Source organism: Schistocerca nitens, chromosome 3 (assembly GCF_023898315.1).
Source record: "Schistocerca nitens isolate TAMUIC-IGC-003100 chromosome 3, iqSchNite1.1, whole genome shotgun sequence".
In the NCBI taxonomy this organism is placed as follows: Eukaryota; Metazoa; Arthropoda; class Insecta; order Orthoptera; family Acrididae; genus Schistocerca; species Schistocerca nitens.
The window spans coordinates 156836115-156854603 of record NC_064616.1 but is presented as its reverse complement, the minus strand read 5'-3'; the positions used below and the strand labels follow the sequence as shown (position 1 = coordinate 156854603).

Genomic DNA, 18489 nt, shown 5'->3' with positions numbered 1-18489 from the left:
ACTAAATCCTTGGCGATCTCCAGAGTATGAATAAATGAGACAAACAGCATAAATGATCTGACCTCATCTAAGCCTAATCACCAGAAAACAATTCACACTCTCCATCACAAGACATAGCTCACAGTGGTCATCAGTTGGCTGCCACACCACACTTCTACAAAGTGCTTCATGTATTTATTCATTATTTTATTTATTTATCTTCATTCATCTAAGGATCATCTCACAATGATTCAGGATTTGTCAAGGTAATACAATGCAAATCAATTGGCAAAAATATACAACACACAGCATACACATAATGCTTTATGAGGATAGGACAGGGAGCTTACTGGGATAGGACATGGCCTTGATTAGTGATTCATCCCGACATTTGCCTTAGCAATCTAGGAAACCCACGGAAAATCAAAATGGTCAGACAGAGCAACTCCAGTATTCCAAATATGAGGTCAGTGTCTTAAATCCCTATTGTATAACATTCCTTCACAAACACACAATTCGTTTCGTGTAACTTGCAATATAAAGCAGTTTCATTCTTCATTGCCAAAGTCACGGAGGACACCTCTTGATGACTTCTGGACTGTTTCTTGTTACTTGCAACATTAAACATAGGTCCGCTTATCACTGTCACACACTAAGACTCATACCGATGACTCCTGGACTATTTTAATAATAATCTTAAAAGATTCTGCTGTGCCCCTTGCCTCAACTTCAGACTCCATTACTATTTAATGCTAAAAGTGAGGTGGTGGACCCCCTGTTTTCCATTGTTTGACCATCATGCTCAAACATATATATAGATATAATATAGATACACAATAATACCCTTACACCTTTTGATTATCTACACCAAGGTTTTTGAATTTAACTATCAGTTTTAGTTCTTATGACGGAAGAGGCATTAAACATCGCAAAGTGTGGTAAATATAGAGCAAATGTAAACACTGGGCTAAGCTACAGATCATCTTTTGCTACAAACTATTTGGCATCCACATTTGTTGGCTTCACCAACTTGCATCCAAATTATGAAACTCCACTCTAACCCAGACCTTTGGCTACACTACTGATAGTCTGTCACCACAATCAAGGTTTCAAGGGATCCAGTATGACACTCGATAATGCTATTTTAATACAAAAATACACAATTTGACTGAATTTCTACACCAAGAGAAATTTGCACCACATTCTAAATGGGTTATTTCAGTACAAAATTTAACATCAGATATTTTGCATGGACATGACAGGCCTATGTTGTGACAATTATCATGTACCAGTTACTCATTCTCCAGACTAAGGCAAAGGACAGTACTGTTGATTATATAGCAGCCAATACCCATGAAAATGTTTTTAGGTATGAATTTAGGCAGCTGACATCTGTACATAATTTTTCAAGAAGAATACATCATCTGTAAATGCAAAATTGACAAAGAAAGGTGATAGATGGGATCCTTTAGGATATGGTGACATCTAAAGTATGTCTGCAGCAACAGGAAACTACAGAATGTGACGATTACTAGTATATTATTAACTAACGTTAATGATGCGTCATTTGTCATGGTATTAATTGTCAAATAAAATTTCCGTGTATGTGATTTTTTTCACAATTTCAGAAAAGATTTGACTTTATAAATTGCCACGTTTTTAAGCTAATTAGAATGTTAGACCATCGTAGGTTTCTACAACAGTATGATATGCTAATACAGACACAATTTTTCTCTGAACTGTTCTAGGCCCTAACATTGATGTTTACGTGCTATTGGCTGCTGACAACTTTTCCTTTTCAGCTCTCTGGTGTCTCTGGAGTGCTCTAAACAATTCCAGATTCCTTCTCCAAGGAGGAGTATCTTATAAATAGAACGTCGGCGCTCAACGTGATCAAAAATAGTTTGATTATTTCAATGTTTCCATATCCTTCGTCACTATCAACAGGCAAGTAACGCTACACACTTTGCAAATGAGTCCTGCAAGTAATTAAACAAAAACAGGACACACATAATTGAGGATCTCCAACAACTACCATTTGTAGGACACTGTGTGCAGACTCTTTAGCTTTAACTCTACACAAATAATATCAAACACAATGTCTTCTCTGTAGCTTTAAACTGTAGCATTACCGTTCAATGAAACGCAAAATAATACGAAACTTACCCTCTGCATTGAACTCCATTCTCCAGATAAAGCCAAACAAAATCTGAAAATAATTATCTTGGCTATCAAGATTACTTCTCACGCCACAGATAACCACAACCCTTCGTTAGTACCACGTACAACTATAACCCTACACAGTCCAGCAGCACCCAACATACTACGCTGAAATGTAAAAAAAACATTTTCATTGTTGACACTTACGCGTATTATACCATTTAGTAAAAATTAGCGTCCGTCTCACCATTTCAAACTTCCACCTCCCGCGCAACTAAGTGTCGATCTACAACATCGATAGTTCAAGCTGAACGATTTGTAGGTTCTAAGACTCTATAGATCAGCTGATTGGTTTTGTATTTGATCTCTTTTGATTACATTATGTGCAGAGTGTCAATTTGTAATATAGGACAAGTCAACATAATTAATATTATGAAATATTTTGCATCCATATTACAATATTAAACAACATTCTACAAATGATTAAAAGCCTATTCAAACTGGTCGCCATTCGACGGCACGGCACGTCCCATCAAAACATTCTGCACTGCATTTCAAACGACGGCATCCACACTGACCGTCCCGTCCCATCACGTCACGTCACGGTACCGTCAAGGTTCCTTGGGAAGAAAGATTTAGTCGTGGTTGATATCAGTTGTTTGTTGATCATCATTTCTTAGAAATTGTTACGTTTCGTAATTTCTTTTGTTAAAATTTATAATAACTGACGAAAGATTAACTGAAGCAGTGTGACAGTAGTCTGATTGTAGGACACGAGCTTACTAAATTACTTTCCCTCTACTACATCTATGAAGTGGTCTTTTATACTACCAGTACCGCATTTAATATTTTACAATGAAATGGATTGCAATATGACTGCATTTCTAAGTGAAAAAAGTACTATCGGTAAAATCAGGTTTCTGAATGAGTGGAATTTAAGGCCAATTCACACTGTCCGTCACGTCACGGCACGTCATGTCACGTCACGTCAAGGCACCATCCATGTTTCTCGGGAAGGGAGTTTTGACGGCTGATATCATCCGTTCGTTGTTGATCACGTGACTCCGAAGCTCATTTCCACCGTGTGAGTTTATTGTACCCTTTTTATTTATTTATTTATTATTGCTCATACAATTTGTACAGCAAAGCCCATGATGATATAGGACAAGTCAATTTGAAATTTGTGTTAAGTTGGTGTATGATGAGATATGATAGTAGTGATACATAACTCACATAGCAGAATACATAGGATATATAGACAAAATATAAAAAAAGGTGGTGTGTGATGAGAGATGACAGTGGTGGTACATACTGCACATAGCAGACTACATATAAAAGGTACAGACAGAATTCGAATAACATAAAGTAATTAATACGTATAATAGATACAGACAGAATATAAATAACATGCAATAATTAAATTATCTTACTAACTAGAAATACCGACAAGTGAATAGACAGCTTATTACAAATAATTAAAATTTTGTGGTACATACTTCACATAGCAGAATACATATATGAAATACAGACAGAATATAAATAAGGTACAATAATTAAATTATCTAACTAAGTAGAACGATCTATAAGTGAATAAACTGCTTATTACAAGTAATTAAAATTTTGTTTCAATAAATTCGTCTACAGAATAGAAACAGTGATTTAGTGGTAATTCCTTTAATTTAATTCTCATTATTTTTGGGTTTTTGCTTGTTTTTATATCTGTTGGGATGTGGTTGTATATTTGAATGCCTATATACTGAACTCCATTCGCATATAATTTTGTGTTGTGAGCTATAATTTGTAATTGGGTTTTGTTTCTGGTGTCATGGCTATGGCGGTCTGCATTTCTGTGGAGGGATTCCAAATGCTGTACTGTAAAACAAGCTAGTTCCATTATATTGAGGAATGGCTATGACAGGATTTTTAACTGTTGAACCAGTGGTTTACAGTGTTCAGTTCTTTTTTTTATTTCATTATTCTTACCACTAGTTTTTGTAACTTGAAAATTATGAGAGAGTCAGACCTATTTCCCCAGAAGATTAGGCCACAGTCAAACAGGGCATGGTACACCAGCTTCAAGGTATCTACACTGGCTGTGTCTTTTGATGATCTTAATAAATAATAGGTTTTATTAAGCTTTTGTGACAGTGCCTCAGTATGTGGTTTCCAATTTAGAGTGTTGCTGATGGTAAATCCAAGAAATTTGGTGCCCTACCTGTTTGTAATTTCATCTTTTCCAATAACTATCACTGCAGTGAAGGGAGTAAGATTTTCTCTAGTGCGGAAGTTCATATTTACAGTTCTTTGAGTATTTATGAGTAGTCTATTTGCTTCAGACCAAAATTGTAATTGACAAGTAGTTTAACTGACCATCTTGCAATCTGTCACCTGTACTAGTTATCAGGATATTTGTGTCGTCGGCATACAGGAAGGAGCTGGCATTTAGTATGTATTCTGGGAGATAACTGGGGAATAAGTTTTCAAGATGAGAGGAATAGTGTCACATGGAGTTGTAGACAGCAAGGACGAGGTTTTGTGTGAACTACTCATGAGAATAAGGAAGGAGAAACTAGTGAGACGACGCCAATTCCGAATTTATACCCAGATTTCACTTATCAAAGGAAGTCGTACTTTTCTTTTCAATGTTGTATGTGAGAAACTGGAGCATATGGCGGACAGGTGAGACTATTTATCTGTTTTCTAAAATAGTACTGTTTATTTGTAGTAGTATGCGTTTTATTTCAGTCCTTCATGAACTCTGTGGTGTTATTTATGCAAATCAGGCACATGAAAATGACGAATTATGCCAAAACAGTCTTATTTATCTGATGTGTGTTACAATTCTTGCGGTAGTGGAAAGGATTGTTTCGTTTTATTTAGCAGTACCTTAATAGACTTAACCAGATCGAACAACCACACCAGTTATAGGTACTATTTGTATTAACAGCTGTTTTAGTTTGAGATAAAAACATTGATTTTTCATACAGTCAAACGTTTTGATAAAACGGTAGTGTTCCAGCTTCATCCAGCCACATTACTTCAGTAGCAGAAAATTATCTTCCACTCTGTTTTCCCTTACGAATGACTCTTTTCGTAAACATCACATCAGAGTTACAACAACTTTCGCCTTTCAGTGAAAATATTAGGATTATGGGCCCATTAATGCTTCAGAGCAACGGCACTATTACCTCCTACTATTATTCACTGAAGCCTGTGGACTATCTGTGCTTCCTCAAGCTAAGTCTAACACAGTAAGAGTAAAAGGAAATTCAGTAGCCGGCTGGGGTGGCTGAGCAGTTCTAGGCGCTACAGTCTGGAACTGCACGACGGCTATGGTCGCAGGTTCGAATCCTGCCTCGGGGATGGATGTGTGTGATGTCCTTAGGTTAGTTAGGTTCAAGTAGTTCTAATTTCTAGGATACTGATGACCTCAGAAGTTAAGTCCCATAGTTCTCAGAGTCATTTGAACCATTTGAAAGTCAGTATTTAAAAATAAAACGGTGATAGCTGCTCAGCTACAGAGCTACAGAACATAGTTGTTATATATACACTCCTGGAAATTGAAATAAGAACACCGTGAATTCATTGTCCCAGGAAGGGGAAACTTTATTGACACATTCCTGGGGTCAGATACATCACATGATCACACTGACAGAACCACAGTCACATAGACACAGGCAACAGAGCATGCACAATGTCGGCACTAGTACAGTGTATATCCACCTTTCGCAGCAATGCAGGCTGCTATTCTCCCATGGAGGTGATCGTAGAGATGCTGGATGTAGTCCTGTGGAACGGCTTGCAATGCCATTTCCACCTGGCGCCTCAGTTGGACCAGCGTTCGTGCTGGACGTGCAGACCGCGTGAGACGACACTTCATCCAGTCCCAAACGTGCTCAATGGGGGACAGATCCGGAGATCTTGCTGGCCAGGGTAGTTGACTTACACCTTCTAGAGCACGTTGGGTGGCACGGGATACATGTGGACGTGCATTGTCCTGTTGGAACAGCAAGTTCCCTTGCCGGTCTAGGAATGGTAGAACGATGGGTTCGATGACGGTTTGGATGTACCGTGCACTATTCAGTGTCCCCTCGACGATCACCAGTGGTGTACAGCCAGTGTAGGAGATCGCTCCCCACACCATGATGCCGGGTGTTGGCCCTGTGTGCCTCGGTCGTATGCAGTCCTGATTGTGGCGCTCACCTGCACGGCGCCAAACACGCATACGACCATCATTGGCACCAAGGCAGAAGCGACTCTCATCGCTGAAGACGACACGTCTCCATTCGTCCCTCCATTCACGCCTGTCGCGACACCACTGGAGGCGGGCTGCACGATGTTGGGGCGTGAGCGGAAGACGGCCTAACGGTGTGCGGGACCGTAGCCCAGCTTCATGGAGACGGTTGCGAATGGTCCTCGCCGATACCCCAGGAGCAACAGCGTCCCTAATTTGCTGTGCGGTCCCCTACGGCACTGCGTAGGATCCTATGGTCTTGGCGTGCATCCGTGCGTCGCTGCGGTCCGGTCCCAGGTCGACGGGCACGTGCACCTTCCGCCGACCACTGGCGACAACATCGATGTACTGTGGAGACCTCACGCCCCACGTGTTGAGCAATTCGGCGGTACGTCCACTCGGCCTCCCGCATGCCCACTATACACCCTCGCTCAAAGTCCGTCAACTGCACATACGGTTCACGTCCACGCTGTCGCGGCATGCTACCAGTGTTAAAGACTGCGATGGAGCTCCGTATGCCACGGCAAACTGGCTGACACCGACGGCGGCGGTGCACAAATGCTGCGCAGCTAGCGCCATTCGACGGCCAACACCGCGGTTCCTGGTGTGTCCGCTGTGCCGTGCGTGTGATCATTGCTTTTACAGCCCTCTCGCAGTGTCCGGAGCAAGTATGGTGGGTCTGACACACCGGTGTCAATGTGTTCTTTTTTCCATTTCCAGGAGTGTGTATATATATATATATATATATATATATATATATATATATATATATATATATATATATGGTGTCCCACTCAAACCTCCCTGATTTCAAGGACCCAGGAGAGAAAAGCCACAGTAGATAGGATATGAAAAATGCACCACATTGTAGAGCATCTGAAAGAATTTATATTCCCATGTTAGAAGTGCCAAGTATCGTCGCCAGAGTGCAGCATGGTCACAAAATGGCGACTCCACAGCAGTGCGCACGAGCAGTAGTGTGGTTTGCAGAAACAAAATCGCTGATTACTGTGCAAAGAAATTATCTTCGTGTATATGAATGACATCTACCTGATGTGAAAACAATTAAGGAATGGTATAGGAAGTTTCTGGCAACTGGAAGTGTTCTGAAACATTCTGGCGATGCACATTACAGAGTTTCAGAAGAGACAGTGGAGGACATCAGACAAACGTTTCTCAGAAGCCCACGTAAGTCAACTCGTCAAGCATCTAGGCAACTTGATGAATCTCGATTAACATTGCATCGTGTCATTCACCATCGTCTTCATATGTGTGCTTACAAAGTGCCAATTCTGCAACATCTGACGTCAAATGACAAACCAAACTGACAGCAATTTGCTGCAGATATGCTGTAGTGTATTGATATGGATGCCAGCTTCCTGGAAAGAAATTTATTCTCAGATGAGGCAACCTTTCATCTATCAGGAAGGGTTAATAGGCATAATGTTCAGATTTGGGGTTCGTAAAATCCGCATATTGTTATTGAACATGTTCATGATAGCCCTAAATTAAATGTCTGGTGCGGGGTAATACATGAAGGGATTGTTGCTCCGTCCTTCTTTGTGGAACAAACAGTGCATGGGTCAGTGCATCTAGACATTTTGGAGCAGCTTGTGTACCCTCAGATGCAAGACTTTTAAACCAACATCATTTTTCAACACGATGGAGCTCCTCTGCATTGGTCAACAACTGTTCACAAGTTCCAAGATAGGAAATTTCCCAATCATTAGATCAGACTCAGAGCACCCATTGCCTGGTGACCACATTCACTCGACATTACGCTGCTTGAGGTCTTCATGTGGGGATTCGTGAAGGACAGCGTATATGCGACCAAAGTGAATGATATTGCTACACTGCGACATCATATCACTAATGTGATTGCAACAATAATGGAGGAAATGTTACAAAGAACTTGACAAGAAATTGAATATAGACTCGATATTCTTCGTGCTACAAATGGTTCATATGTAGAGGTATACTGATGCTAAATAAATAAATTCCATGAGATGCTCTACAATGTGGTGCATTTTTCATTGTCGTATCTAATGTGGGTTTCTTTTTTTCCTGGGTCTTTGAAATCAGGGAGGTATGAGTGGGACACCCTGTATAATATGAGCAGACAGGAATTTAGAAAAAGTATCAACATCGTTGTAGTATGTGGAAGGAGTGTCTGCAATGCTATGTTTTTATCTTTCTTTGAGTATCAAGTTATTTTCAGTGTCCCCCTTTATTTCAGGTTGTAACTAGCTGAAGGTAACTTAAACTGAAGTATCTTATATTTCACTTCTGCTAAGTGCCATTTTCCTGAGATTGATGGCTAATTATGATTGTTTAATGTAACAAATAGTCTGATAGTGAACTAATTAATATGTAGAAAGAAGGAATTGCCACATTTGTCAGAAACTGCTTTGATTTCAATTATAATGATAATAAATTTCGCTCAGAGCAGCACTTAGAAGCTTGTGCAGCAGAAGTAGTATTTCATACTAAGTCCTCTATAATAGTAATGCTGTGCCGTCCGAACAAGACATAGCCAGGCCCAAAGATGTGAGCTGGTGCCAGTGCTACAGAGACTCACCACTTGCGCGAGCTCCACCAGCGCCACGGACGGCGCTGAGGATGAATATATCGACTTCGACTTGGCCAATTGTCGGCCGAGTACAATCCACCAATGACCAAACGACAATGGACAGAAGTCTACTCGAAAGACAGATCATCGTCCAGGGCTGACTCAGACAGGGAACCTCATTTAGTGAACTCTTAGAAAGTAAGAGACAGTTGTTGTAATTTGTATTTGCTATATACAGTGAAGTTGCAGACTGCATTTTTCGACGAGTCACAAAACTAAGTAAACCTTTTGAACTCAGTTGTGTGACTTCATTATTAATTTGTTGGAGTGTTGTAGAACCTTCGTTCTCCTATTCTGTTACCTGACTGTACGGCATAGTTGTGTAATAGTGGTAGGGAGAAATTGTCATAGCAGTGTACTGCACGAGAAGCCATTACACGAACTCCAAACTCGTCCTCCACAGCAGTAGCGCGAGACCATTACAAAACTGGCGACGAGGGTTTACAAAAAGTAAGTATATACAGAGCATCTTCAGTGAACTTTAACCTCTTCATAAAAAATCTGGAAACTCTGTTATCCCATCTCACAGTAAATGAGAAGGAAATAGTGACTGCTGGTGATTTTCATGTGGATTTATTGAAAAGCTCTGTCAGTGAACAATTATTGCAATCAGTAACACTGTCATTCTATTTAATGCCTACTGTGAACTTTGCAGCTTGGGTATGTAAATGCTCTGATACTGGTATTGATAATATCTTTGTAGACAAATCTACGAAAAAAGTCATATCACAAAACAAATAGTAAATGAGCTGTTTGGTCATGACGTGCAGCATCATGTGTCAAATGTTGACACCAGGATAAAATAGATATTAAATCTGAGGACAGGAGGGTAATAAATCAGTAAAAAATTGAGGATTTTAGGAGATTGCTCAATGACATGAACTGGATAAATGTTTTCAATAGTTCTGACTCAAATGGAAAATACAAAGCATTCATTAATAAAGTTGCTTCCTGCTTTGAAAATTCTTTTTCGCTAAATGTAACTCAGATGAAACAGAAGTCTGAAAATAAACCATTTGCTACAAAAGGAAAACAGATATCATGTGGAATAAAAAGGAGAGTGTATCAACTACATGGGAACAGCTCTGATGTTAGCATTGTTATGCATTACGAAGAATACTGCAAAATATTGAAACAAGAAATCCAGAAATCTAAGCAGCCTTCAATATGAGAAAAAGATTATCACATCAGGCAACAAAACTGCCTGGGATATAGAGAACACAGAGACAGGTCGGGCCGACATTGCAAACCTCATAAACAAGCACTTTGTTTCTGTTATGACAGCTTGGGGTTATCAGGTTCGGTGAACAGTGCAATGGAGTATCTGAGACCAGTCTCTACAAATAAATTTAGTAAAATGGAATTGACGCTCACGTCTCCCACAGAAATAGCATCCATCATAAAATTATTAAAATCGAAGTATTCTAGTGATTATGATGACACACCAACAAAGTTAATCAAAGAGTGCTCATGCGAGTTGAGTTCTATCTTAAGTTATTTGTGTAATCAATCTCTTATTAGCGGAACATTTCTAAACTGGCTAAAAAAGCTGAAGTTAAACGTCTTTACAAGAGGGGGGATAAAGAGATAGCATCAAACTATCTATCAATTTCACTTTTGCCAGCTTTTTCAAAAATATTTGAAAATGCTGTGATGGATCATCCCCTTAAGCATCTGACTGCAAATAATATATTGTCCAAGTCACAATTTGGGTTTCTTAAGGACTCTGATGTAGAGAAAGCTATTTACACGTACAGCGAGAACGTACTTAATTTTTTAGACAACAAACTGGAGGCTACTGGAGTTTTCTGGGACCTGCCAAAAGCCTTTGACTGTGTGAATCACAGCATTTGCTTAAATAAATTAGAATATTATGGTGTCATCAGCAGTGTGGCGAAACGGTTTGAGTCTTATCTAACTAACAGGTAACAAAGGGCGTCGTTGAAAAATACCTGTGTAGTAAGCAATCAGTCTTCATCTGATTGGGAATTAATTACATGTGGTGTTTCTCAAGATTCCATCTTGGGTCCGTTGCTTTTTCTTGTGTACATTAATGTCCTTTCCTTTGTTACATTGCCAGATTCCAAGTTTGTTTTGTTTGCAGATGATACAGACATTGCAATAAGTAGTAAGTCAAGTACAAATTTAGAAATGGCTGCTAATCAAATTTTCACTGACATTGATAAATGATTGAAAGCTAATTCACTCTCATTAAACTTTGAAAAGACCGACTATATGCAGTTCAGAACCTGTAAGAGATTTCCTTCCACCATGTGTATAATATGTGAAGATATGCAGATCGAAGAGGTTGACAGTGTTAAATTTCTGGGATTTGCTGAAGCGTCTAAACAAGTCTGTATTTGAAGTGAGAATGGTGTCAGATGTAGGAGATATAAATATAAAAAACTTGCATACTTTGCGTTCTATTATTTCATTGGGATCATATTCTGGGGTAAATCATCAAACCGAGCAAAAGTTTTTAGCATTCAAAAGTGTGTAATAAGAATCATTAGTGGTGTAAATTCAAGAACATCATGTAGAAACCTGTTCAAAGACCTTTGTATTCTAGCTAATGCTTCTCAGAATAAATTTGTTGTAAGTATCTCCATTTCCAACCAATAGCTCAATTCATAGTATCAATACTAGAAATAAGAATAATCTACATAAAGAACTAAAATCACAAACCAGGGTCCAAAAAGGGGTCCAATACTCAGGAACACACATTTTCAATAAATTTCCAGCATCCATTAAAAACTTGGTTTCAGATAAAGCACAATTTAAACAGAGTTTGAAAGACATTTTGATAGGCAACTCCTTCTACTCTATAGATGAATATCTTAACAGGCACTGTTAGAACAGCTTAACTAAAAATGTTTATTAGATTTCAGTTTTGATAGCAATTGGTCACAACAGTCAAGATTAGGTATTTTGTGTATGATAAATTTATTAAAAGTGCACACTATGTATTAACTCTGTAAATATTAGCAGTTTCAGTTTACTGTAATGTATTCATCTATTTTGATGATCTCCTCACCAAAGAGTATTATATTCAAGTGTTTTATTTTGTAATGTTATTCTTTCTGACATGTTCCACACCCACGAGAATCATCTAATTTTTGGATTTATGGAAAGAAAACTGAATCTAATCTAATCTAATTTAATATAATATACAGAGTTCACTCAACCACATCTATAGCAGAAAACATTGTTCATTCTTATCTCCCACTGGGAGAACAACTTTCTATCTTTTAGAGAATGCTTCAGAGCAAAAATAATTATACACCACCTAGAATTACTCCTATAAACATATAAATTATTTGTGCTTACTCAAGCTAGGTTTAACACACTAAAATTAACAAATGGCTCTGAGCACTATGGGACTTAACATCTGAGGTCATCAGTCCCCTAGAACTTAGAACTACTGAAACCTAACTAACTTAAGGACATCACACACATCCATGCCCGAAGCAGGATTCGAACTTGCGACTGTAGCAGTCGCGCGGTTCCAGACTGTAGCGCCTAGAACCGCTCAGCCATGCGGGTTCACATTTTCAAATAAAATAATCACATCAATAGTTTCCAAAATTGTAGTGAATATCCCAGTTGAGGATATAATTTAGTGTCTCAAACGATCACAAAAGTAGATACGCGATCTCTGATGATATAATTTAGTGTCTCAAACGATCACAAAAGTAGATATGCAGTCTCTGTTGTCTTCGGTAAAACGTGTACATCTGATAATGATGTCACACGTGATACTACCAGCGTGCAATAAGTCTCACCCATTTCTGCCATATACACGGTCATGTGCACATCTCCATATTTCGTTTCGTAGTGGTTTTTCACGGTACATATCAGTTGTTTGTTGTTAGTTATTTGTCTTAAATTGATCCGTTTCGCTATTTCTAATGTTGAAAGTTATAATTTTATAATAAATGACGAAAGATTATTTGAGGTAATGAGGCAGCAATCTGAATTGTATGATTCTAGCGTACTAAATTACTTGCCCATTACTACAAGGATAAAATTCATTTTTATACAAACCAGTATCGTATTTAATATTTTACAAGATAAGGATTGCAATATGGCTGCAACTTCAAGTGAAAAAAAGTATGGGAAGAGTCAGATTGTTTAGTAAGTGGAATTTATTTATAAGTTGTCAGATATTTGTGACATTGCGAGATGCCAGGTTGGAGAAGAGTTTGTACCTCTTTAATTCAGATGAATTTTGCATGAGAACTGGACATGCACTCGACCCCCTCCTTACATACCACCTAATTGAATATGTGAGCAATGGTAATGGAAGAAAATGATTGTGGACCCTGCTAGTTGGTAAAATAAGGAGTGCACACTCACAATAATTTAACAAAAATCGTAATCTACTCAGAAAAAAAGAGAACTTTATCATAATAAACAACATTAAATGGGATTCTGCATATATCTATGAAATTATATGCGGGTTAAATATTCCAATGAGATTTATTATACATCACAACATAAATGTACGTGATTATCGACACAAACAGTGGGTTAAAGTACAGGGTATACTGAAATATTATGAGAATAAGAGTTGGCTTGAGAACAAGGGGCTCCTACTCTCTGTGTTGCAAACGATTGACGATAATGGCTGTAGGCCCTAATGAATCAAATATTAATCTCCCAACTATATAGCAGTATCGCAATTAGTAGTGAGAGCTCAAATGGGGTCACATGGAGAAACAAGCAAGGTGGACTTGTAGCAAAGCGATCGCGCGTGCTGCTGAGGGATTCAGTATAAAATTGATAAGGACCTACAATGCCGGAGCCACAAAATACTGTACTAGTACTGAAATCTGCAGCACGTCGTCGGTAGGCAGCGTCCTGATGATGTAGGCGCTGACTTCTGCCGTGCAGCAACTCTGTGTCAACCCCTGGCAGCGAAGGCTGTCCGAGAATTCTAAGTTCTTCCGAAAACGAGCGACCAAGTCGCAAGACCGTCCGACTCCGAGGAAGATCAGATCCCGAATCCTCTCTGTGATGCGATGCAAAAATGGAGCCAGCATTGCTCAACTCCCTACTCTCCTCGAAAACCGCTAATCAGCATTCAGTTCTGATTCCAAAATTCCCCCACACTGTCTGAGTACATCATTCGCGCCAATAGCGACCATTCCCTCCAATTTCGAGCAGGGTTTTATGACGTCAACTAGCCACAGTTTAAGTTGACGAATCATGCCTCTGCTATTCAGCTGAGGGCACTGAACTTTCCGTTTGACCGGCTACGAAAACAACCTGCCTAGACCACCAGCCATCCAGTGCCAGACAGTCGCACCCAGCAGGGCAGAGTCCACAAGTATTCTCAGAATCTTGAGGACAATGCAGTCAGTCGGTGCTAGGAATCTTTATTCCTGACGTGCCGGAACAGTAAACACATAAACTGCGGCGACACTCAGGCGTCTCGCAGGTCGTTTCGCCCTGCATAGAATAGGGGAAACTCGACCGGCGTCAGTCGTTCCGCTAGGCGCTTTAGCCTATTGTACGAACCTCTCAGAATTCATGGAAGTGCAGCTCCCAACCGGAAATGCAGTGTGCTGCATCCTACAATGCTTGTCTCGCCCAGGCCACCCACAGAAGTAAAACCACATTTTTACGAATCAAGTAAAATGCATTTATTGAGCTCTCAGTACTTAATACTCTCATTACATTAACCTTATTCGGTCTGTTACTACCGTGCAATGACATAGAACATTAATAAAATTGGTGAAAATGAGAGGAGACATGCAAAAGAGGGCATGGAACCTCTCATTACCCTCCAGTCACTTTAGATTATTTTTGGTAGGGGTTGACTCACTTGACAAAGGTAGTGTGTCAATCACTCAAAGAGAATCGGTCTAAACAGTTTCCAAAATGTCACAACAAATTGACAGATTAAATTGGAAATTGATGATAAAATGAAAGGTGGTATTTTTCTTATGACTTTGCCAACATCTTACTCACATTGACGAATAAGTCACACGCAACTCAGATTCACCCTCAGGGAGCCCACTGTCATACAAGGCCATACTCCCACAGTCATACAAATGTTGAACATATGCCAGAAGGCCAAGTTCGAAGCTGCAGTAAAATGTTGACCTAATGGGCCTGCATGCTTCTCATTAAGGTAACATTTAAGAATTAGCTACTGGTGCCCAACTCAAACACACACATACTTCTGCATGAAGCCAAAAAGACCAACACTATTTCTATGCTTCATAGTCGAAACATTTAACCACATTCACGTCATTTCCCTGAACAGAAAGGATGATAATTTCTCACAGTGATTGATTGACTGGTGGTCCATTCACCATTAACCAGAATTGTAAGCGCATATATCCCATTCACATACACAAACAAAGATACTCTCGTGTAACTGTAGCATATTATTGTGTGTAACATTTTGTAACTATTGACACATACACAAAAAATTGGTGCACATAGTGACAATTGACACGCATCAACATAAATGAGATGGATAGATATATTGTACACAAAAAAATAGAAATTTTGTGAGTATACCTGTGTGATCGAAGATTATGTAACATAGTGTGCATAACAAAAAAAAAAAAAAACTTTGTTCCAAACTGACATGATGATAGGGAACCAGGATGCCTTTAGCGTTAACATGTATATATATATAAATAAGACTGAAAGGTATAAAACAAAACAATATACATGCAGTTAACATTGTATTTCTAGTTTCTAGTGTCTTAAATAAAGTCTGGGGGCTGCAAAAACAACAATGTTTTCACTAAAGGCACGAATATTACTGTGTTCACGAAGCTGTCTGAGCAAAAAAAAAAAAAAAAGGGGGGGGGGCAGTTGGCCATAACATCCTTCCAATGCTAACATCACACAACGAATCACTCAAAACACGGACATTACCGCACTCGCCTGTGGAGTGGGGTGGTGGTTCCTGGCGTGCAGAAAGGGTTGCCTCCTGGGAGGAGTGCGACTAGTGGTGTGGGCCACCAATCTAATGTTTCTCAGAACCAGGTGCGGCATCCAGAAGAAGCTCCAGTCATCCTTCAGTCTCTGTAGTGGCGTTGTCCATCGACAAGAAGCTCGTGGTGTGGTGCGACAGCCTATTGTTGATGTGCAGTACAGTGCAGTACAATGGCAAGCACATGTACAGGCTCTGATTCTATTGAGGACCGCAAGATTCGGGACAGAGGCATAGGACAGGTAGTTGGCTATCCGAAGGCTGTAACACTTGGTCTTATCTAGACCGAAAAATTGCAATACAGGATACTACTTTTAAAGTGACTCCAATGCTCGTGGAGTTATCTGATGGATGTTGAAACAAGGATAGCAGATCGATCAATGTGGTCGATTGCTCGGAACTGCTCTCTGTAGGAGAGGAGATAATCACGTCAAACTGCAGTCCAGCAATACCCAGCACAGAACTGCTTTGGCCTTGCAGTTCGGGCTATTGTAGTGACTTATGTGAACTCGTGCAGGAACTGTCAACGGCGTCCGTCGTAAGTGCGGCTCAAGAGGTCTCTCCGAAGCTTCGAGCCGTCACTGTTAGAGCACGCCCTCGTCGTCCGACACCTGGAGTGGTATCCCCATTTCTGTGTCACCGCTGAGCGGCACCGTGCTATCTCCTCGGCCAGCTGCCAACGGGGTCGCCTGTCCGTCCCCAAAACTTTTCACAAAAACAACATTCAGAATTCGTAAAGATCGCATTTTCTACAATCAATTAATAATTAATAGAAATCAATATTTACATGAATAGAACTGTTACACTAATACAATACAAAATTCTTATACTCTGCTGAGAGACTTTATAATTAATGCTTATTGTAAAGAATAGTGACTTAACCTATGGGCCCATTGTTAATACTAGTGAGTGTGTGTGTCTGTGTGTAATTATGGATTCATTAAGGTAAATAAAACCTGAAGTATGCTACCCATAACCCTAAAATACTATATGTAATCCCAACTATGGCCTACCCGTCACTGTAGCATGCTCACAACTACGGATGACACTTTAAATCTGCTAACTACGCTATCTACAGGCGCCACTGCACTTCCCTCGCCATCTCTGATCCCAGAGGCCTGAATGGATCACTGAAACTACTCAAGACATGGCAGCCGCACACAAATACACAATGAACACATATTAGACGATATAGAATTAGACGCAATGGCCTTAGTAATGAAAATTAATAAAAATACTATATGTAACTTATCGGCCACACCCATTTACCATACATACTCCCCCGTCCTGCCCCGCTGAGACAACTTGATGGATGTTGCTGTCTCTGGCGTGGCCGATACGCCAGAGTTGGTCGCTACTCATCTGGGATGCAACTGGATGTACTGAAACTTACGGTGGAAAATTTACACACAAAAACAAAAAAAACCACGGCAGACTTCGCAAGTTACAATGCAAAGACTCTACCTCTGTAAACAAGTTGTTATAAATATCATACTTTTAGACTTCTCTTGTGTGCTAGGTCTCACACCAAGACACCAATTACCGGACTTGTTGAGGAATTGCAAACCTTCTGCAAAACACCGCTCATACGATAAATCCCGACGACCGCACACGTTCAGAGACGTGACGTACCATCGTACGAGAAACTCGCCACGCTCCAGAAAGGTTGCGCCCAGCAGCAGTGGCATGGACGGGCACAATGGCCACCTTCCTATACCCGCCTCCAAACCCTAAGAGTATGGTGCAACGGGCTGTGGCGCGCCCAACACGCCAACGAAGAAATAAAAAAGCCTCACTGAAAATAGGTGCAACAGTGCAATTGTGTGCCCATGACACCAGTGACAAATACCGCGAAAACAAATGGTGCAATGCTGTAAGGTGTGCCCAGATCACTGTCGATATACATCCAGTAGCTCTTCCTCAACAAAGACACATTAATAGGTATGGTGTAAAGACAAAACACACATGAAGATCGAGTCTGTGTTACCAATGACTGGGAAGAGTGGTGGCTCCTCCATGTAACGGAAACTCTGGAAAGTGAGTTAGACCGACACTTCGCTTTCTGATATAACCAATTTCGCGCAAGATCATATGTCGCTTCGTAACCTCTTCGAGTTACACATTTACATGTTAAAGAATATAAATAAAAACAAATTACCAAACTTAATGTCTAATATGTACACAACAGTAAGTAGTTTTCTAACCCAGTTTATTTTACAAATGTTTCCTTTTTGTTTCACACACAGGCACCACTTTTTTTTCGTATACGAAAACTACGTTCCCACGCTCCTTACATTTCAACATATGTTAACGGCTCTGTCCTAGTATTTGTGCGGATTTTCCCCTCTCTGTGATGCGATGCAAAAATGGAGCCAGCATTGCGCAACTCCCTACTTTCCTCGAAAACCGCGAATCAGCATTCAGTTCTGATTCCAAAATTCTCCCACACTGTCTGAGAACATCATTCACACCAACAGCGACCATTCCCTCCAATTTTGAGCAGAGCTTTATGACGTCAACTAGCCTCAGTTT

The 18489-nt window shown here is 40.0% G+C and overlaps 1 protein-coding gene across 1 annotated transcript in view; it reads right to left on the bottom strand.

Annotated features, from left to right (window-relative positions):
* The window catches only part of LOC126249537 (galactose-1-phosphate uridylyltransferase), a 170020-nt gene extending 167522 nt beyond the window's left edge, over nucleotides 1-2498 (bottom strand). Inside the window, exons 1-2 of the mRNA XM_049951200.1 lie at nucleotides 2387-2498; nucleotides 2146-2307 (exon numbers count right to left, since the gene is read on the bottom strand). Of these exons, the coding sequence (XP_049807157.1) occupies nucleotides 2146-2164 (19 nt within the window). The 5' untranslated portion in view covers nucleotides 2165-2307; nucleotides 2387-2498. The remainder of the gene's footprint in view (nucleotides 1-2145; nucleotides 2308-2386) is intronic.
* Between the last annotated feature and the right edge of the window lie 15991 nt (nucleotides 2499-18489).